We start from the raw sequence: 21196 nt of genomic DNA on the forward strand, positions 1-21196 counted from the left end.
CCTCTTATGTGGATATTTGTTGGTATATTCGATATATGATATTAGGCGTGATGATTTAAAATTTAGAAAGTACAATCAGAATTAAAAATTGTGCAGTGTTTAAATTCAGGTGTCCCAGAAAACAAATCATCCCATGAATATTTTTTTTACGTTGAACAATATCTATTTTCCTTTTCCTTTCGTACAAATAAAGCTTAATTTTCCTTACTGTATTTACTGTGCATTTTTAATTCAAATTGGATATTTATACATAATAAGATAATCCCAAAATCTGTCAACATTTAATACAGTGATCGATGGGCATAATAGCAAGTAATCTTCGATAAAAAAAAAACGAGAAAGTTACATGAAACAATAAGAACTCAGCATAAACGTAACACAGAGTACAATTATCTTCTCACAATAAATGTAAAGCTTTTATGTAAATTTCTTTTTGTTTTGCGATTTGGTCCAAATTGTCCTTCAGTCTAGCTACGGTCGAACTTAGTCAACGCGTAATCAACGAGTAAGGTTATAGCGATAATCAAACAAATTTAATCCAGGAACAAAGACAAGACATGGAAAACAGACATACACAACAAAGAACATAGAGTAATTAAAATCATACATACAAAGTAACAAAAGCAAATGAGCAACTCGGACTCCACTAAAAACTGGGAGCATGGACCAGCTGTACCGGTAGGGTACGCGTCTTCTGTTTTTTTTTTCAGAAACACCCGCCGAGTTGCTCATAACAAGTCAAGTCCGTGGTAGACGAAGAGGAAAGAAAAACTGTGACAAGTTGAACAAATCAGTTTTCATTGCGCAGATGGAAACACCGTAGCGATCCACGAGTTCATGATGACGACCATAAAACTTCTGTAGTGATGACTTCAATCTTGTAGTAACCCTGTTCCAGAAGCCTATTTGTTAGAATTCTAGCGCGATACAAAAAGTCGTCGTGGCTTCTGCAAGCTCTGGCATAACGTATAACCAACAACAGAATTAGCTTAGAATTATTTTTACATTTTGCCTTATTCTTATGAATACATTATTTATTTTCTTTGTAAAAGCATTCAAAAGATCGGTACATTATTTTTATACTTGAAATACGGATTTTTATTGGTGGTTTAATATATAACATCAATATAAAGAGAATGAATACTGTGATCATGACAAGGAGAGAACAACTCCGCCGGGATAAAAATGCCAGCTCAAGTCCATCAATTGGTCTTCAATGAACGATAAAGAAACCCTCACACCATTTGGCAGGCTGCATCTGGTCCAAAAACAAAATCAAATACAGGTCCAGCGAAAGAATTACCTCTATATTCTCTAGCAAAGCGAAGTGAATTGAAGGTGAAAACAAACCAAGACATATAGAGGCTAGAAATTTCTGACTTGGGACCGACGGGGTTAAAGTGAAAAAAACTTTACAAATACCAGCAAATCAACCAATTGTAAACATCAAATGATGGCGACAATGGGATGTATGGGAAATCCTGATTACGATAAATTTTAATGCGCCATTTAAATTTGTTGGTAAGTCAATACACTACAAAATATTACAAACCAAAAGGACACTGACTAAACAATCTCATTGATCACTTTAATAGAACATACATTCAAATATCAGACACGGTCGTTTTCATATATATTTAAACAACGGAAGTTTTCACAAACAGACGATGCACTTCACAGCAGAAAAAATGAAATGCACAAAATAATTATGTAAAATCCCCAGGAGACTATCTATATATAAATGAATGTTCGTACTTTATTCTGTTGAACGGATTGCGGCATAAGAGTATATTGAGGTTAGGGTAAATAAATATTTATTTGCACAAGCACATATAACATAAATCGTAAAGGAAAAGAAAACAATGGTAATTTATGTACACAAACACCAGCAAAGACTTTGGGCAATACATCTAGAACATACGTGTACATACAATGCGTCATAGTGCGTAGCTGGATGGCACTACAGAAGATTCTGAACAGGTGTAGAAATATAATAACAGTTTAAATTTTTTTTATACAGAACTACATTTGACCACACCCTACTACCAATCTAATATTAATCTCAATCTTTCGTTTTCAGTTTTGGACAATATTTTAGGTATCTTTTTTTTTCTTTTACTCAATTTATTGTCAGTACATAGAAATGCTAATTTCTGACCACACATATGTTGCAGAGATATGTATTTCAAATGTACCTCTTTTCTGGCACTAACCATTGTAGCTTAGAAATAAGCAAAGATTAAAGAAAAGGTACAGAGCCATGAATGGACTAAATGGATGGTATGATGCTTATTGGAGGTCATGTTCTCTGAATAACAATTTTAATAAATTTTGGACCCATGAGTAACTGAACAATTTATTTTAGTTGACCAATTACAAAAGCAGTTTGCCTTTGACAGATCTCACTTAAAAAGAATGTTGTATTGTACACCGAAGAATTTATGATGACCAAAATCAAATGATATAATGGTGGCTTCTGTCTTTTATATTTCTCTGCTAAATTAATATTAACAATTTTAAAGTTGTAGCCATAGGTCACATTGATCACAGTGTCGTTGTAAACAATTCCATATCTATATTATGCATTGTAATTATATACAAAACCAAATCGTAAGCACAAGAGTTTCCTCTGAAAGTTTAAGACAAAATGTTGTACTGTAGTGAACGTGCATTGGAAATTCCGGGATACCAAACAAATCTACATTAAATTATGTTACAAGGACAAACATAACACAAGGAATTAAAGGTCAACACAGAAACATGCAGATGAAAGAGTAAAGAAATAAATAATGAATATAAGACAATAACGGTATCATTGATTATTGTTGGAAATAAATAAATTTCCTTTTTGTTTATTTTGCAGATCGACACAAAAACTTCATTTCTAATCTACAACTATAGGGCAGCCCTTCTTCGATTCAGAACATGTTTAAGGCATCAAACCAAATCGAGCATGTTATTTCATTATTACAAGTATAATAAAGTGGTATATCATAATGACCTAAGTCAACTGTTGCGTATGATATCTACAGAATAGTGTCGTTATGGTTCACCAAGTAAATATGTAGGGTTTTTGTTTAAATCATGGTTAATCATCGTATCTTTTATTACCCACCTGGCACTACAATATAAAAGATATTTCAATCACTCTAAATATAAAATACACGTTTTCCCATGTTGTTTTATTTTACTTCTTAGTTTAAATTAGATATTTGAATTGAACTATATGACCCGTATTTAATCATCTTGATATTTAATGCGATAATATGTTGTTAAACATATGACCGCATTAATCTTTCTTACATTTGAAAATTAAACTTTAAACAAAAACAACCATTGATGTTTTAAGAGGTATATTCCATACCCAATGCTAGATTTAAATGCGTGTATTTCAGCGAATTTAGTCTCCTTTCCATGTAAAGCATTGGAATGATTGCATAAATTATATATAAATTATTCCTGTTGTGTGTTACTACCTGTAGTGGGATTGTTTAATGAACTGAAATTCAAAATGCCGATTCACTTTTATAAACTCATAATAACAAATTTTATACCACTCTAATACTGGCAGTTTCATTACACTCGGATATCTTTAATAGCTTCAAATACTACCGTTGTAAAACCTAATAAATGTCTAATGTTTCTGCATCCATTGATTATTTAAATCTACGCGGACGTTTTGTATCGTGTTAGACCTCTTACAGCTGGGCTACTGTAATAGGGATATGTTGCCACAAGATTAAAGTCATCACTAGGAAAGTTTTATTGTTGTCATGATGAATGCGTGGATTATTATGGTGTATCACTCTTCCCCATGGGAACCAATTTGTTCACCTTATCATGCCTTTCTTTTCCTTTTTTAACCCAGGACTTGACATTTTATAAATGAATATTTTCTAGTATTGCAGAAGACACTTACCTACCGGTGCATCCGGTCCATTTTCCATTTTTTACCGATGGCCGATTTACTTTTGTTAATATGTACATATTATTTTTGTCATTTTATTTTCTTTGTTACAAGTATATATTTTCCCAGTCTAGTGTTTGTCCCTTTAAATGTATATTTTTGATAAAAAGTCATTTCCCCTTTTAGATTTCATATAAAATATATATTTCATGAATAAAGTCCCTGGATCATATTTTATATGCTTACCGTTCGAATCCTCGTGCCCCCGATGTATCCCTTTTTGTGGCTAAGCTGTACGTGTAAGGGACAAAATATAGTTACTGGATGTTGGGAGTGCAGGACTCATATCAAAGAGGATACCGAAATTTTTTTTTTGTTTGATGTGTTTCTTTTTCAAGTCTTCAAGCAGGTCTATACATATCAGTGGTCTACGTAGTTCTGCGTCAGTAGTGTAATCACTTTTTCCGAATTGTTTTTACTAACAGCAAAAATCTTAAATATCAGGCAAAGTATACCAAAATATACTCATATTATGAAAAAGCAGTACATGAACAATTTAAGATGAAATTAAAGGAACCTTACATTTGGAATGAAATGTTGTTTAGAGAACATCAAAAGAAATAAACATGTAAAATTCTGGTTTAACAATTAACATTGAATTGATACGAAACTTTTTACATAAAATTGGAGACTTGAATAATCAACAGCGATTACATAATGCAGTTCTTATGTAGTTATCTAGAGACGCATCGTGGTTCATTACAGAAGACCAGGACGTAACTGATTTTCTACCATATCTAGCTAAGATGCATAAAATCATAGTTTATGAGTTTTGCGTATCTTTCTCATCATATAAGTAGCAATGTTTGTAAGAATCGTTCGAAGTCTTTAATATGTGATAAACCCCCAAAAAGGCAACACATTCTTATTTTTGTTATTAAATTGCTTGATAGGTCTATATGCTAAAATGTATAATTCATTCCAATCTGTCTGCTCATAGGAGATAATTCACATTGAAAATCCAATGCTGTAGTGTCATTTACAGAGTCACAGAGTCCTTTTAGTTTGAATTCTACAGTACATTCTATATAAATTGCATTTCTTATGAACAGGGGTTATATGAAAAACCACATGTTACTTTCAGTTTAGTATAACTTTTGAAAGAAAACATCAAAAATAAAAGTATGTAAGCTTTCCAACTATTAATCACATTTTGCACGGTTCTTAGCTGGAATAGTATTTAAACACTCAGAATTCACAGGATGACATTGACTTTGACTATTGTTAACCTCTAAAAGTATCGTGATTTTATGTTATCGTTGGTTCATGCAGCATAAAAAAAAAACAACAAAACAACATAACAACATAACGTAAAAATACATAAACATGTATATTCTTCGAACTGATTAATTCAAATTAATTTGGTGCTACATTAACCTACTGCTATCTAGTTTGTTGAGGGCCACCACAAGATTTCAAACTTTCTGAATCTATTGGTGGATCGTATGTTTTACTTATATTATTACATTTTACAGCCACATTTCCTACTAGGTCACATGTACATGCATCGAAATTCCACTGTTCATTATCTGGACAAGGTCGTAGATGTAGTGCAGGATATTCGCATTGATAAAATTTATTGCAGAAAATTGGATGTTCAAAGTAAAGTCCCTTTTCCTCTTCCTTGCAGGTCTCAGAACAATCTAATAAAAGATAATGACATTTATATAGCTATGAGTACTACTAATCGGTACATATACTCGTTTAATGAAAATCCAAGCAAAGAGTTTTGTTTATCATATTTATTTAAGATTGAATTCGCACTTAGGTATGTTCGATGCTATGTTAAAAAAAATTCAAATGGTTGTGAAACCTTTTGAATTCTTCCACGCTAGAAAAATGAGAATAGAAAAAAAATTGTCATTTGAGCTCGTTTTTTTATTGGAGATATAAGCATTTTAAATTAATTTTGGCAGAAAAGGTATTTCTTTGGACTTTTCATATGTTTTGTCTTAGTAGGTTTCATATATTAAAAACCCAGAAGAAATAAAAAAGAATTTTGCATCAGATAACATTTAATGTGTGCTTAATGAAATAATAAATAGAAAATTGGGGATCGCTGGGCACAACAATATTTATGCTACGAAATGAATAAAAGTAGAGGAGTCAGAAAATTTGACGAAAATAACTGAATATAAGCTGAAAATAAGGATTTTAATTATATCTTACACTGTTACACTAACCATTATATTTACGTTCACATTTTAATACAAGGGTTGCAAAAAAAAATTAGAACATTTTGCTATCCTTTTATACTTACACCGGTTCTTGCATAGTGGTATCGTTATAGTTGAATTGTCGTTAAGTTCAATTTCATCGGTATTTGGTTTACAAGATATACTGCTGTTTGAAGATATCAGTGACTTGTTCAGAGCCACTTGTTTAATTATCGTCATTGGATCATCGTCACAACCTGTTTGTTTTCCGGTTCGAACAGGGATGGTTGAATTGCCGTCGTAGATGAAAAGGGAAAGATAGGCGTCTGAACAGATATTACTCATTTCACAACTCACAAAGACGATGTCATTCTTTTCATTTGAAGATATACTTAGTTGAGGACCTGATAAACAATAAAGAAAATAAAACAGATACTAAAACATTTTTAATCACATTGTTGCAATAAAGATGATTAGTAATGTCGTTTAGCAGGTAAATTTATCAGGGCTCTATGTTTGGGGTATTATAGCGGTCTTTCAAAAACACTTCTCTAAATATTAACTACGTGCACAAGTTAGTAGTGCTCCACTTGGCATCCGCCAAAATAAGAAACGCCAAAATTTTTGTATACATTTTTCCTGCAGCATCACCAAATGTTACACCCGTCAAAATAACCCGACTCTTTCCCCAGTGGATACTGGAGTCGATTACTGATTTTGCTTCATTTATTTAAAAAAATGAAATTATTGTAAGAAAAATGATTCAAAGACACAATATTGGAAACACTAAGAGTATGAGTGGAAGTTGCATACAGTTGAACTTTCTCTGGATATGTGGATTTATTGCAGGGAAATTGACCGAAAAGTTTGCATGAGAATAAAAACAAACAAATAAACAAACATAATGTAGAGTAGGTTAGTTTCATATCCAACAATTAGATCAACCCATTCCAAAGACAAGTCGTCCAAATTGTACTTCAACTTGATGTGGGATCAACAAGGCCATTCTAGCTTAAAATTCCTTTACTACACTATTCCAAAAATATTTAAGAACATATACTTACTTGTTTTGTCAACGTCAAATTTGCATGTTTGTTTCGATACACCGTGATAATGTAAAGTTATTGAATAGGCGCCTATATCACTGCATGTCATATTTATTTTTCCTACTTTCAACGGAAGCTCCTCTTCTGATGCGTTGTAAACGACTATCCATCCGTTGTATAAAATGTTAAAGTTTTCTTTGGTGATTTCAACATGGACAAAATCATTTGTTGCAAAGTTATTGTACAAAGATAATAATCTTTTAATTGTGACTTTGACTAAAATTTCATTTGTTAAGGCCGCAGAACATGAGGAATTTGGAGAAAAACAAACTAGGTCACCAATACGTCCAAATGCACCACCCTCATTGCAGTCTATGAGGATAAAATACTAGAAGTTAGATATATGCATTACGTAGACTATTTTAGTATGAACATATTTTCTTACTTTTTTTAATACAAAAATAACAACTAGTTATTTTGTAAAATGATTATAAGATAGTTGAAGGGAACCCTAACACAAATTAAAGCATTTAAAAAAAGAAACATATAAATAGAAAAGCCTTCACAACCATGAAAGTATTTGACCGTTACCTTTTGCTTGAAATGTTTTATAGGAAAATTAAAGTACTTACTGCTAACAATAGCTTTTACTGTTGTAAGTCGGTTAATCGCATTCTCTGTCATAAAAAAAACCCAAGAAAATAAACAAAAATTGCCGATACATGAATTAAGTTGTTCTTTTTCTACAACTATTCTGGCAACATTGGCAGTTGTAATTCGCAGAAGTGTAAAGCCATTAAGGGATAAAAAAAATGGAGAAAATATATTTTGTTCAAATGAACTGTTGCGACACGACCCTACATGTTTAGTGATTTTCACATGACAATCACGTGAAAGTTTAGTCAAATTTACGTGAATGTTAGGCTGGTAATAGATTTGAATATCGTAGTGTCGCAGGATGCGAATTATGTACGTTCCGAATTGAAAGTTATATTGATACATTTGACATACTGAAAATTCATTTTCGCGTGTGCTTATATTTGCGGTTTCTGTGAAGAGAACATGTTAACAAAGTAGTAATTATATTGTGTAAAAGGTCAACGGGTACTATTTTTCGCGATTTTGTCCTGATCACCGCGAAAATTGAAACGTTAACACCAGACCATGAACACATACCATTATTTCCAAATCCGTTCTTTGGCATACTCAACGTAATAACTGCAGTACAGATACAGAGAAAGACAACACCAGTTGTCGTGCCTATCTTCAATTTCTTTAAGTAATTATTCTAAAGTGGCAATATGACAAAAAGGTTGATTTACAACAGCAGTTCTGCGTTTAGTCATCATTTACATAATACATTGTTTTGAGAATTAATACGTTTACCTTAAAGGGTTTGATTTATTTAAGGAAACACAAGTAATATTGATCTTTTATTCTGTAGGTCTTTTATGTGTTTTACTGTGCTAGGTAATTACCTATAATGCCTGAAAAGGAATACAGCTTGTCACATATACAGGAAATAAGATCAACTATTTAAATAATATTTTTCCTCTTATTGAGTGTATTGTAATCTTAAAGAGCTTAAAAAACACACCTGTTCTGTTACAAAGGGTTCCTTAGGGATGGTCTGATGCTGAAAGAATTATTAATTGTAAGGTTAGGTACGAGTGCACATATATCAAATACATTAAAAAAAGTAATGTTTATCATCATTTTCATAATGTCTAGTTTGCTTAATTCAGGTTATGCATACAATGTTTATATTTTTTGACGTATTATCAAATTTGATATTATCCGGGCAACTTGCACGTTTATAGAGAAGAATGTATTTTCAATAAGCCAGTAGTGCTAAACCAGATGTTAAAAATATATCTTGATACAAGCAATACATTTATTTTAGAACATCAAGTTCGATTACGTATGTGTTTATATCACATGTACAGTTTAGCAATCTAAGATCACGAAACTAATTTAAATAATCACATACAACTGAGTGTTTTCTTCAATTTGAAATTTGAAAGCTGTGTTTATTACAGCCGTTGGAGACCTTATGGTGATATTACGTCCCACTATATCCGTTCTGTCTTTTTGTCTAAATATAAACTGTTTTGATTTTGTCAATTGACTGCATTCGTTTTTGCATTATTGGACGAAATTTGTTTTAAATCGTAAAAAACAGTTAAAGATTAAATCAAATCAAATGATTGTGTTCATCAATATATATAATTACCTCTCTTTCTGACAAATCTGTTTGGTTCTCAGAACGCCATCGAATTATCTGTAAAATGTACATACGATTTCAGTAAAGAAAATAACTGTCAAAATTGAAAATTATTACATTATAAAAATGTACGTGTTTAACAAAATCAGTTTTCATCTTAATACAATGTGCTTCATTTTATGATTTATATTTATTCTAAAATAACATTCTTACTATGTGTTTGTAACAAAAACCCTTTGGTCAAAAAATAGCTATCATTATCGTATTTTATAGATTTTGTATTTACAGTCCTAAACTTCTATGACTTGGATGGATTCTGTTTTGAGTCAGTTTTCAACATAACAAAAGAACCTCTACCTGTCATAATTTCCACTTGCACCAGTCATGATGTTCATATGTTTATCTTTGAGAGGACCCGATCCAAATCCCTTCTATTTCATTTAAGTATTGTGCTACTTTTTGTTCATTTTTCAATTCATTGCGTTATGTGTTACTTGTTCATTTTTTTGTTTCTTATATGATGTGTTTCGGTTGTTTTATCAACCTTAGGCAACAATAACTTCACAACACCACCACCACTAATAATAAAAAAAATAATAAAGATGATTATAATGGAAATACTTTGATGATAATAATGATGATGACGATAAACAAACTCTCTAATAATTATTAACACACACCTGCTTGATACGATTTACAAAAACATACGGCTTAGATATGTTTTCTACATCAGATCTAGATGAGTAGAAAGAACTCTGAAAAGTATGCGATATTTTAGATAAAAATCTCACACACAAAAAAAAATACCCACAGCCAAAAAAAAAAAAACGAAAAGAAAGAGAAAAAAAAAACAAAAAAAAAAAACAAAACATATAAGATGAAAACACACAGAACCATACAAATTATATGAATTTGGTATCAGTCCTATTGACAGAAATTTTTGAACGTTTTCCATTGGACGGGGATCAAGTACAGCGTTTGCTATCATTTAATTATATCTAAACCTAAATATTACAAAGAGGGGGTTAATGAGGAAAAACTTTAATAAACGAAATAAACTTACGACACGAAGACTTTCCAATGAGGAATCCTTGTTTCCTTGCTTAAACTGCAAAATAGTAATGTCATTAGAAAATACAAATTATATAACTAAAACTAAAATGTGCATTTTTTTATTTTTAATTGTATATTTTGCTTTATTTTGATGTTTTAGTTTAGCTTAACACAAGAACCGTACAAGCAAGGATACAGTTTTCAAAACATTGTCTTTTGTTTGAAAATTGTTTTCACAAATTCAGGTATTCGACACCTAATTGCATTCCTACGTAAAAACCTATGTCATTTTCGTAGGTTTGCACTACATCAAATCTTACCTTTTTAGTATTTGACGCTATTACTCCTAATTCAGTTCGCTTGAATTGTAGTGACCGAATGTTTCTAATGCTGGTAATATTTATGGCATTGTAATGTTTTAATATGTCTTGTACTAGCTTTCTGCAACTGCAAGCGTTCGTTAACTGGATATCTCATTTTGTCGATATGTTGTATATTGAGGTATTTTATGAAGGAAAATTAGATACATAACTGAGTAGATTTTATGGTGTGTTTATTTGTTGTTTCGGTTAACTTTATTTAACTTATATTTACGGGGATTGTTAATGCATAACAAAAACTACTTTCACCCATCGCTTGCGCCAGTTCAATGTCAGGAGATGATGGTAATTCATGTTTTCGTGTCGTTATTTAAATATGAGTTCATTTTGAGACGTGGTATCGTTCAGTTATCGTGCATTTCATTAATTTTGTTTACGGAGCCTTTCAGAGCTTCCCTATAGGTGCGGTTACAATTATTGAAGACATTTTGGTTAGTATTTACAATGTGTTATTACGGTAATAGGATGGCACATTTGTTGCATTTCATCATACCTGTTCCCTTTTCTATAGCTAAAGTTCATAACCCCAGATACTTTCATTAAAATTGTTACGAAAATATATGATGGTAGCATAAAACATCCGATCATTATCAAACGATATGTTGTATCACTCATAATTCAACAAGCGCAGTGTTAATGAAATATATATGGTGAGTTTTTGGGGTCATATCGTTAAATTTATCATTGATATCTCAAAATTAGTAATTAAGTAACAGTCCTTATAAAATACAATATCTTTACCCTGTCCTAACACATGATGGTTTAATCATTTATTTCTTAACTATTCCAGTTTTCCTATAAGTTTGTTGCTTGTCATTATCTTTTCTGTCTTTTCCTTACTTGTGGACAACCAATAGAACAATTCAATATCAGTTATTTCAGTTACTTACATTTGAAATAAAAAAAAAACTAATAAAAATACAAACATTGTGTTCTATATTTAAACTTACATCTGTCATTTCCATATTAGTCGTTCGTTTATCTGTTCTAAACATTCTAGTCAAAACTTAATAAACAGGTTGACTTTTCATCTTTAGTCTGGATTCAAAAGTATATACACAAATCACTCATTATTTTCTGTTCTTTCCGGAAAGAGATTAGAAACAAAATGTATTAAAAGCAAACATTACCACTAAGTATTGCCTATTTGTTCATGCTGTACACGTGTGTCAAGGACTAATCTCAATTTTGAAATTAATCTCGATTTTGGGTAAAAGTCGTCTTTTAGTTGTTTTCAGCATGAAAGTCGCCATATAATATGAAATTTCAAAACGACAGTCTAAGCCCGAAACACCTTTGAAAGTCCCCTTATATCAATATAAGTGGATTTTGAACACCGAAAACATGTCTTAATTGAACCAATTTTCAGATGTTACTGAATATTTAATCTCAAAATCTGACCCACATTTTATATTTCTTATCAATCGATACCCACATGTATTGTCCATTAGTGTAAAACATACAGTACGGTTTATGATACATGTAACTGCAATAAAATAATGATTACATTATCTACAACTTAATACTTTAAAACATTACACAGTTACATTTTGTGTACACCAAAATTCTATGCAGGTTAGGTTATGAAAATAGTAGATCATGTTTTATTTAGTATTTTATGATAAGTAAGAAAATGTACAGGAAACGACCTGTAGTGACATGTATACAACAAGCACATGTGTTGTAAATCATGAAAAGAATACCATTAGCGAAATATTGAGTAATATTTCAACGACATTCTGTGCCTATATACAAATCGAATCATAAACAAGTCAACGAAAAAAAAAAAAATAACTAAAAATTGTTTACGATTCATTCTATATATCGATCATTTTCAAGAGGTTTTGCAAAAATCCATTTTTCGTTTAAGGTGTTTGAAGAGTGATATTTCTGTACTAATAGAAATAAAATTTTCACGACCTTTTGAAGTATAGTTAAGATTAGACCGAAAATATCTTGCACCGCTAAAAGGATTTTCATCAAATATTTGCAAATTATTACCAGAAGAACTGCTAATACCGTAAAATAGGAAGGAAGTAAATATTATGAAAATTGAGTGAAAGTTTCAGTCATTTGGTAGTTTAAGACAAATAAGAGGTGGTCCCCCAATGCCCTCATATCCAGAAAGGGCATAGTTCATAGGTGCAAATGGAACATGTAAAAATATATTTTTGTTGAAACGCTAACAACAGAGCACCTACCCCAGCTTTTGTTGTCGATAACTGTGTATCTTATTCGATGTGATATTTCGTTTGACATTTTTGTAAAGCTACGAAATATAATTTTCAACATCAGTACTTACATGTTGACACAAACCATGTTAGGGTTGGGTAGTGGCTGAGGCATGTGAACTAATCTATAATGCTTTAGTTTATCGTACATACTGTGAGAGAGTTATATACGGATTTTATTATATAGAGTATTCTATAGTATACCAACATAGTAGTAATTAACTGTTGTCGTAATGTATGACATTAAATTTATTTGCTTTTTTTTATGTTGTAAAAAATAAATTTAAATAAAACCATAAACTGAAATACACAGACATGTTCAAACTCCATGGTAAACAAAATATGGGAGACTAGATAAAATACAAATTCAAACTTTATCAAGCATGAAGCGAGTACAATAGTACGAATTATATTCAGGTGCTCTAAAAACCAAAGCAAATATTTTTTTAAATTTCAACATTAAACGAAAGAAGAAAAACGTTCAACAAATATTATTACCTTGCTCTTATGGTAAAAATGAATTCACAGCGAATCGATGGGCAAATTGATAAATTGACCACAACAATTAGCCCTTTGGTTTTTTTTCAATTATAAGGATTTCAATCAGTTTAACACTATCTTTGTAAAAAGGAGGTATTTCGTAAGTACTTTCGTTTGTTTGCCAGTCCGTTGATCCGCGCCTTTTTTTGTTAAAGTTTTCTGCATAACAAATAATCACAGGAATAGATATTTCGAATGCACTTCATTCATAAATGCATGCATTATAGTGGCATTGCGCCATCAACTTTCTGTTTTATGACGGCTCAGATTTTGACGGTGTTTTTCATGGGCGGATGTAGTCATTTAAAAAGGAAGCTCTAGTCATCATTAACTCTTTTATCGCAATTGTTTTGCACAAACATAACAAACAATACGGGGGACATTTACATCTGAACACAAAACACAAAATTAATGAAATTTCTCATAGATGTATGTTACAGTATCAATATTTTTAAAAATGGGTAAAAGTCAAATTTGGTCGAATTTAGTTAAAACAGGAAGTAGACGTCCGACAGACCTGAAACCGGGTCCTATGTTATGATACCCATACCTGATGCTGGATACCACATAGAAAAAGGCTGTGATAAGTGAGAAAGCTGTTACAAAAATAATTTCAAATTGTTTACTCCAGTAGGCCTAGTATATCAAGTTAAAGGTTCTTTAGTGAATTGCAATTCATATTATGGTTTGTGGATCGTAATTTATCTTTGAAAAATTTACTAACTTTAAAGGATCTCAACTTTTAACTCCAACTATTGTCCATCTTTTGCACTTTTCTCCAATTTTGATAGACATACATGTTTTACTTGCGTAGTATAATTGATAAGGGCCATTTCATAGAACATTGCATAAATGGAAGCTTCTAGGTAACTTGTACAATTACGCGTTCGTGTTCGTGTGACCATTAATTAATAGACAGGGTTTGAACTGTAGTTATTTAGTGTACAAGCAAATTTAATTTTTTTAGAGTTTTATAAAACAAACAATCAAAGTTCTCCATTCATGACATAACAAATACCATTATGTACGCAAATTTTAATGCTGGTATCATGCTATATCAAGTTTCTTTTGTTAATCTTAATTTCAAATTTCTACTTTGTCATTATGTTTTATCTGTTAATCATTCGTATTGTTAATATAATTAGTATAATTAAGTATGCAACTTACTTCTTTTCACAATATATACATAAATATACACAACGGGTCAGAATGTGACTCTATTTGTTACACTTCTCCATCGTATCAAACTGATGAAGGGAAGATAAAGTAAGCATTGAAGGTTCTGAAAAATTTCCAACGATGTTAGAACTGTCAAATTTGCAAAGCAAATGTTTGGTCGTTCCCTCCACGGGACTCGAACTATTAAAATGGTTTGTTCAGGATTGCTTTAAATGGCATTCATCAAATTACACCAGGAAGAAATATGTGATACTGCATCGGGTCATAACGGTGTAAATACATTGAAAGATTTCGAATACCTAACACTGAAATATCAGAAAATCTATCTAAATTAGACACTTCACTGGTAAAGTATCTTTATATCAGTATAAATTATTAAACTTTAACAGAACTCCTATCTACACCAAAGCAATTTTAAAGTTAAAAAGGGATTCTGTTCAGACAGGTATCTCTGAATTGAAACACAATATATACAGTTAAACCGTATCCTGCAAAATCAAAATATCTGTCTTTACCAGAATCTTTTTTCCATTCAAACGTGTTTGTTTTTTTTAAAATTGGTTAAGCGAACATCTTTCCTAACCGAACCAATTTGTAAGTCAAAAGAGGTTCAGTTTAGACAGTTTTGATTGTATTGACAATTTTTTTAAAGCTTTGAAGATATACTTACATGTTTTATATTGCCATCCGAGACATTAAGCATTATTATGTCCAATGTAAGGCACTAGATCAAAAATTTCGAATATTAACTTTAAGAAATTAAATGTTTTTTTTTTTTTTGATTTACTGCTTACTTCATAAAAGTATTCAAATTAAATTTAATGCACAGCTTAGTAATAATTACGTTAATTTGTAATTCATTTTCATTGGATGATAAAAAAGTTACTGTCTATCTGAAAATTTTCAACTATACGAAACCTAAGAATATCAATTCCCTTTAACTTATTAATACGTTAGTTATTTTTTTTTAGCCGCATTATATTCAGTAATCCTTTAAATCGGATTTGGTTTCTAATTAAATAGGACATTAAAAGGCCATGAAAGACCACAATACATAGTGGTGATCTTTTGAACATAATACCATGTTAATGTGAATGAAAAATAAGCCAAACTTGCCATTGTAAGCCGAACAAAAGACAGTTTTCACTTGTGTCTGATGATTTGTATATGTCTGTCAAAAATACACAATTTAGCCGGGTGATGCCTATGGAACAGGAAATACTTAACTTCCCGGTGCAACTGATATCGGTAATGGTTTTTGTTGGGAGTTCATGTTGGAACAGCCTACATGTTTGTTATGTTTTCCATATCCTTAACATTTATCTATATTTTTTATGTAATGCACTTTAGTGATTTTGATGTATCTTAGTTCTCCATATTTTTACGCTTATTTTTCCCGATATCTTTAGGCTTTCTCTCGGTATATTTTTGAAAACGTGTATTTTATTTACTACGATACTAAGATGAAAAAGTGTTTTTTTATCTTGATATCATCTTGAGATCTTTAAATTCTAAAAACTATCGAATTTAAATAGAGATTGGAAATATAGCGAAATATTGTACTTTTAAGATTTCCAAACGTTTACTAACTAAGGACCTCGGGATCAATACAGCCTCAAATATATGTTTCCAACATTCTGTTCAACAGGTCCGTATTACAAGCCGGTCCATATGGAAAGCCATATTTGCCATGTAATGAACCAGAAAAAAGTGGATATAAAGCGGGGCAAAAAGGCTTCCTGTATTGGATCGGGTAAGTGAGTAAAGTCAATAATTAGGTAGATTTCATAATGATTCACATATATCTTTTGGGTGTGGAGCAACGTGAAATAAATTTGTCATGCAGATTTTAGCATAATACATATACGAATGAGTTTTACATATTATTTAATAAAACGTTATATGGACCGTCCCGCGTGCACTAAAAAAAACTGACATCATAATTTTGGAGGTTGTGTGCGTTTTTTCATTTCTTCCACACGAATAATCAAGAGTAAACTGCATTTGAAACGTAAGATATCGCAAAAAGTTTATGATACTTCAGTGTGTGTTACGCTTCGGTCGTATGAAGCAATATCATGATTTGTGTTTAATACATGACTTTCACGAATTGTAAAACCTAATTCTCAATTAAAAAAAAAAAAAAACAAAAAAACAAAAAACAAAAAAACAAAAAACAAAAACAAAAACAAAAACAAAAAAAAACAGTAATTCCTATTACTAGTTGCTCGAGATTTCCACAGTTCACCCATGAAATGAGACAGAGCACGCGCGTTTTCTCGTTAGAACAACAAAAAGTTAGTTTTCCTAAGCTTATTAAGACCATCGGTTTTGATAGTACATGGTATACTGGTAATTAAAGAGGAAACATTTTGATGCTTACTAATTGATGTATTTCTAATCCGGTACTTGACCAAATACAATCATTTTCAATTCTATAGAGTAATCATAGGAAACATAAAGAATATATAATAACGACTAGAGATGGGAAAACAAATACAACAAATACAAATCTGGATTCCACTTAAACCTATATGCAGGGCCTCATAGAAACAGTATACAAATATAAATATGCAAATTAAAGATGCCCACTGGAGATATAAACAGTAAAAATTTGTTTAGGTTCAACAACTAAAAAATAAGGAAAAATTCGCTCCAGAAAGCTAACAATGTAAGTAGTCAAAACACTTTTTCACGATATATTGCAGACCAAAGAAAATAAACATCAAAAGAGTTATTTTTTGGACATTACAAATGTGTTTGAACAATTTCATTGATAATGTTAAGATATGATGAATCACCCCAGCCTGGTTTTTAGATACAACCACACATTAAAAAAAGCATGTAGGATAATATCTGTCTTGCAAAAAATGCAAAAACGTCAGAAAAAAAGGGGGATGGGGCTAATCTTACCGTAAATTTTAATGAAAACTTTGGTTCTTAGTTTTACTATTAATAAAGATATACGATAATTGTATAAAATTATATGTATTTTAACGTTTTAACGTTCAAAATTATCATCGAAACTGTTCAAATACATTTTTATGGTGTATCCATCTGCGCAATGAAAACTGATTGGTACAACGTATAATAGTTTTCATTTCGAACTTCGTCTACTCTTGACTTGACTCTTCATTAGCAACTCGGCGGATGTTTCTGGAAAAGCAAAGGATGCTTACTCTACCGGTGCACCTGGTCCATGCTCCCAGTTTTTAGTGGAGCCCGAGTTGCTCATTTACTTTTTTTCTTTGTATGTATTTTTTTATTTATTATATGTTTGTTGTTGTGTGTGTCTGTTTTTCGTGTCTGGTTTGTCTCTAAATTACATTCTTTTGACTTCCTCTAGAATCTTGGGTTTTTAAAGCAAATTATAAAGCAAGGTTTAACGACTTAGCTTTGTCAATAGTTTTCAAACTATAGCTAAAATTATACATGGCTTGGAATCAAAAGTGTGCTCGTAACATTTACGGCATGATTTCATTATTTTACAAACAGTATGCAAATAATCAATTAGAAAAGTATGTGATAGATAATCTAGCGTAACTCTTTATAGGATAAAAAAAAACCATGTTAAATCTACAAAGAACATCATTGTTTTATATGATGTGTGTAAAAGAGATTAATTCAAATCCGTTGCATTCCACAACGTATATTCCGTTTAAGAGTCAGAGAGAAAAACAAAGGTTTAAATGTTGTCACCATTTCCCTAGTTGACCTTTTAGAATTATCTGTTTTCAAAATGACTTATATGACAAATGGACTTAAGTCGAATATAGTTTCTTACTTTGTACCGTACATTGGGAACTTCATCAGACAGCACGCCAGATGTCTTGCATGGACCAGGAAATCGTCATCTTCCGGAGCGTCTGAGCTCATCTATTCATGTTATTTGTTCGGATTTGCGTTGCTTGTTGTTTCTTTTTTTTATTGTTTTTCTCATTGTCTGTCCTTGTCAGCTTATGTGTTTTTGCGCGTGTTGATTTCTTTTCTGATATCTCCCTTTTTCATCAGTATTTCTTCTTCCCTTTTCTTATAAAACAAAACCGGTCAATAATATTGTAAATTCAAGCACGGGGGGAAGTATCTAAATTATTTAAATTGTAAACTTCGGCATGATTCATATACGATAAGACCTCCTAGTACTTACCATGAGGTTTAACTCGTATGAATTTTGAAAAAAAAATATTTATACAGAACTGTAATTTAAGTAAGTGTTAGTTTGAAAATAATATTTATTTGAATAATTAAGTGTCAGTCTCTGTTAATAATCAGGCTGTGGTTGAAACATGATATGAAAAAAAATATTTAGAGAGTTTGTTATCACTGATTACTTCATCAAAATAAAGGAAGAAAGACAAGATTTCCCATACAACTTTGGTAAACTGAGTTATTATTCATTGAAATGCACTGAAAATGAACATTTCTTTTGAAAAAATTTCTGAGCAAATATAGTCATGCAGTTATCAAATAATAGTATTTTCAAAAAGAGAAAGCATCCTTGGTTGAAATGATTTTGTCAGATCGGCGGGTTTTTGAAAAGCATTTTTCTTATTTTTACCATTTTGTTTGAATGTTACAAATACACACACTTAAATGCTAACTTCAGTATTCAAATGGACAGGTAACTATGGAGAGATTATATGGTATTATATCAAATATAAGGGAAATCCTGTTATCGTTCATTTTAATAATAATTTTAATAACTTTTTCAACTTATTTCAACAAAGTAGGTTTTAATCGAACAAAACGAAGTAACAAATCAAGATTTACAAACAAATCAAACGTAAGAAAACAAAAACACCAAATAGATATATTAGTATGCGATTGCTTTTAAACTAGATTTAATTGGAAATTATAGTTTCTACTCCCTCAGAGCAGAAGAAACAATTGATCCTTACAATAAAAAAAAAATCCGGATATATATGTCATCGACACGTAACTGCAAGAAATAGAACTTTGACTTAACTTTCACCATAGTCAAATTGAAAGAGACATTTTGCCTTTTCTGAGAAAAAAAGAAATGAACAATTGCATTGATTTGCATTAAACTTTAGAATTTGTTTTACTAATTGCAATGAAGTTGATCTACTGAATTTCGCATACAAGAAATTGGGAACTTTTGGTTGGTCAAATGCACATTGGCCAAAATATAAAAACTATATCAACCTATTCCGCCTAAAAATAGATACCGAATCTTGCAGCAACATACTACTGTTCTAGAAGTCTAGATGTAAGAGTCTATTGCAGTAAAACCTCTGCGTCGTTTCGGCAAGCTCTGGCGTGGTGTATGAATTACGTTATAAAAACTCTATACGCGTTGATGTAAGGATGTTGCAATAGATGAAACGAAATCTGACAGTACGAAATTACATAGCAAATAGACCGCAGTGTCGAGACATCTTGAGACGTCTTGAGACATAAACAAACATGTCTTGAGACATGGTTGTGATTCTTTTGTGTCTTGAGATGTCTCAAGACATATGTCTTGAAGACATCCCAGGAATGAAAAATGTCTTTAAGACACACGTGCCTTGAAGACAGGATGTCAAAAATGACCAGGAGCCTCGAAATTGGATTTTAAACTTATTTCAGTGAATTGGACTATGCCATGTCTTGAATAACTTTTTTTATTTTTGGTCCAATTTTGAGAATTCTTTTTTAATTGGATACCTAATTAAAATCCCTGCCTGTATTGTTTAATCAGATTTCAGATATCTCTTATGGTTTTCAAGTTATATGGGAAAGAAAGGGGCCACGCCCGAAAAAAAAAATGACATTTCAATATTTTGGAATCATCACTACAGAAGTTTTATGGTCGTCATCATGAACTCGTGGATCGTTCTGGTGTATCCATCAGCACCATGAAAACTGATTTATTCAAAGGGTCATAGTTTTCCTTTCCTCGTTTGTCTACCCCGGACTTGACTTTTTATGAGAAACTCGGCGGGTGTTTCTAGAAAAGCAGAGGACGCTTACCGTACCGGTGCACCTGGTCCATGCTCACAGTTTTTAGTGGAGTCCGAGTTGCTCACTTACTTTTTTTACTTTGTATGTATGATTTTAGTTACTTTATGTTTTTGTTGTGTATGTCTGTTTTCGATGTCTGGTCTTTGTCCCTGGAATGCATTCCTTTGATTACTGCTATAACATTGGTTTCCTTGATTATTCTATTAAAACTAAAACAATTACGCATTTTACAATGTCACTTACAGTCAACTTTATCCAAAATCATCCAAATTTTCTTCCAACTTCTTCTTTTGATTCCAAAAAGTCCATTGCATATCTGACAGAAATAAATGTTTCGTAATTCCTTTTCGTAAAAGCAATTTATAATATATATGATTTTTAATTTTAGCTTCTTACGTCAATAAACTATTGTAAATAAAGTGTATTATTCCATTACGAATTTAGATTATTAAA

The 21196-nt window shown here is 31.3% G+C and overlaps 1 protein-coding gene across 4 annotated transcripts; it reads right to left on the bottom strand.

Moving 5' to 3' along the window:
- Positions 1 to 5273: 5273 nt before the first annotated feature.
- LOC148626432 (uncharacterized) lies at positions 5274 to 15573 on the bottom strand. 4 transcript variants are annotated; one of them, XM_088570405.1, is made up of 12 exons: positions 15447 to 15573; positions 14765 to 14879; positions 11777 to 11864; positions 10457 to 10501; positions 10074 to 10148; positions 9403 to 9450; positions 8767 to 8805; positions 8346 to 8457; positions 7802 to 7846; positions 7188 to 7541; positions 6228 to 6527; positions 5274 to 5610 (listed from the first exon to the last, which is right to left on the bottom strand). In XM_088570405.1, the coding sequence occupies exons 3-12, from the start codon at positions 11819 to 11821 to the stop codon at positions 5351 to 5353; spliced, it is 1323 nt and encodes a 440-aa protein (XP_088426531.1). In that variant the 5' UTR covers positions 11822 to 11864; positions 14765 to 14879; positions 15447 to 15573; the 3' UTR covers positions 5274 to 5350. The 4 variants fall into 4 exon arrangements, with proteins under 4 accessions (XP_088426531.1, XP_088426530.1, XP_088426532.1 ...); XM_088570404.1 differs by lacking the exons at positions 14765 to 14879; positions 15447 to 15573 and having other exon boundaries at positions 11777 to 14699; XM_088570406.1 differs by lacking the exons at positions 10074 to 10148; positions 14765 to 14879; positions 15447 to 15573 and having other exon boundaries at positions 11777 to 14702.
- Positions 15574 to 21196: the final 5623 nt, after the last annotated feature.

This window comes from Perna viridis, chromosome 2 (assembly GCF_037379345.1).
Source record: "Perna viridis isolate PV_CMFRI_1.1 ecotype Kerala chromosome 2, ASM3737934v1, whole genome shotgun sequence".
NCBI lineage: Eukaryota > Metazoa > Mollusca > Bivalvia > Mytilida > Mytilidae > Perna > Perna viridis.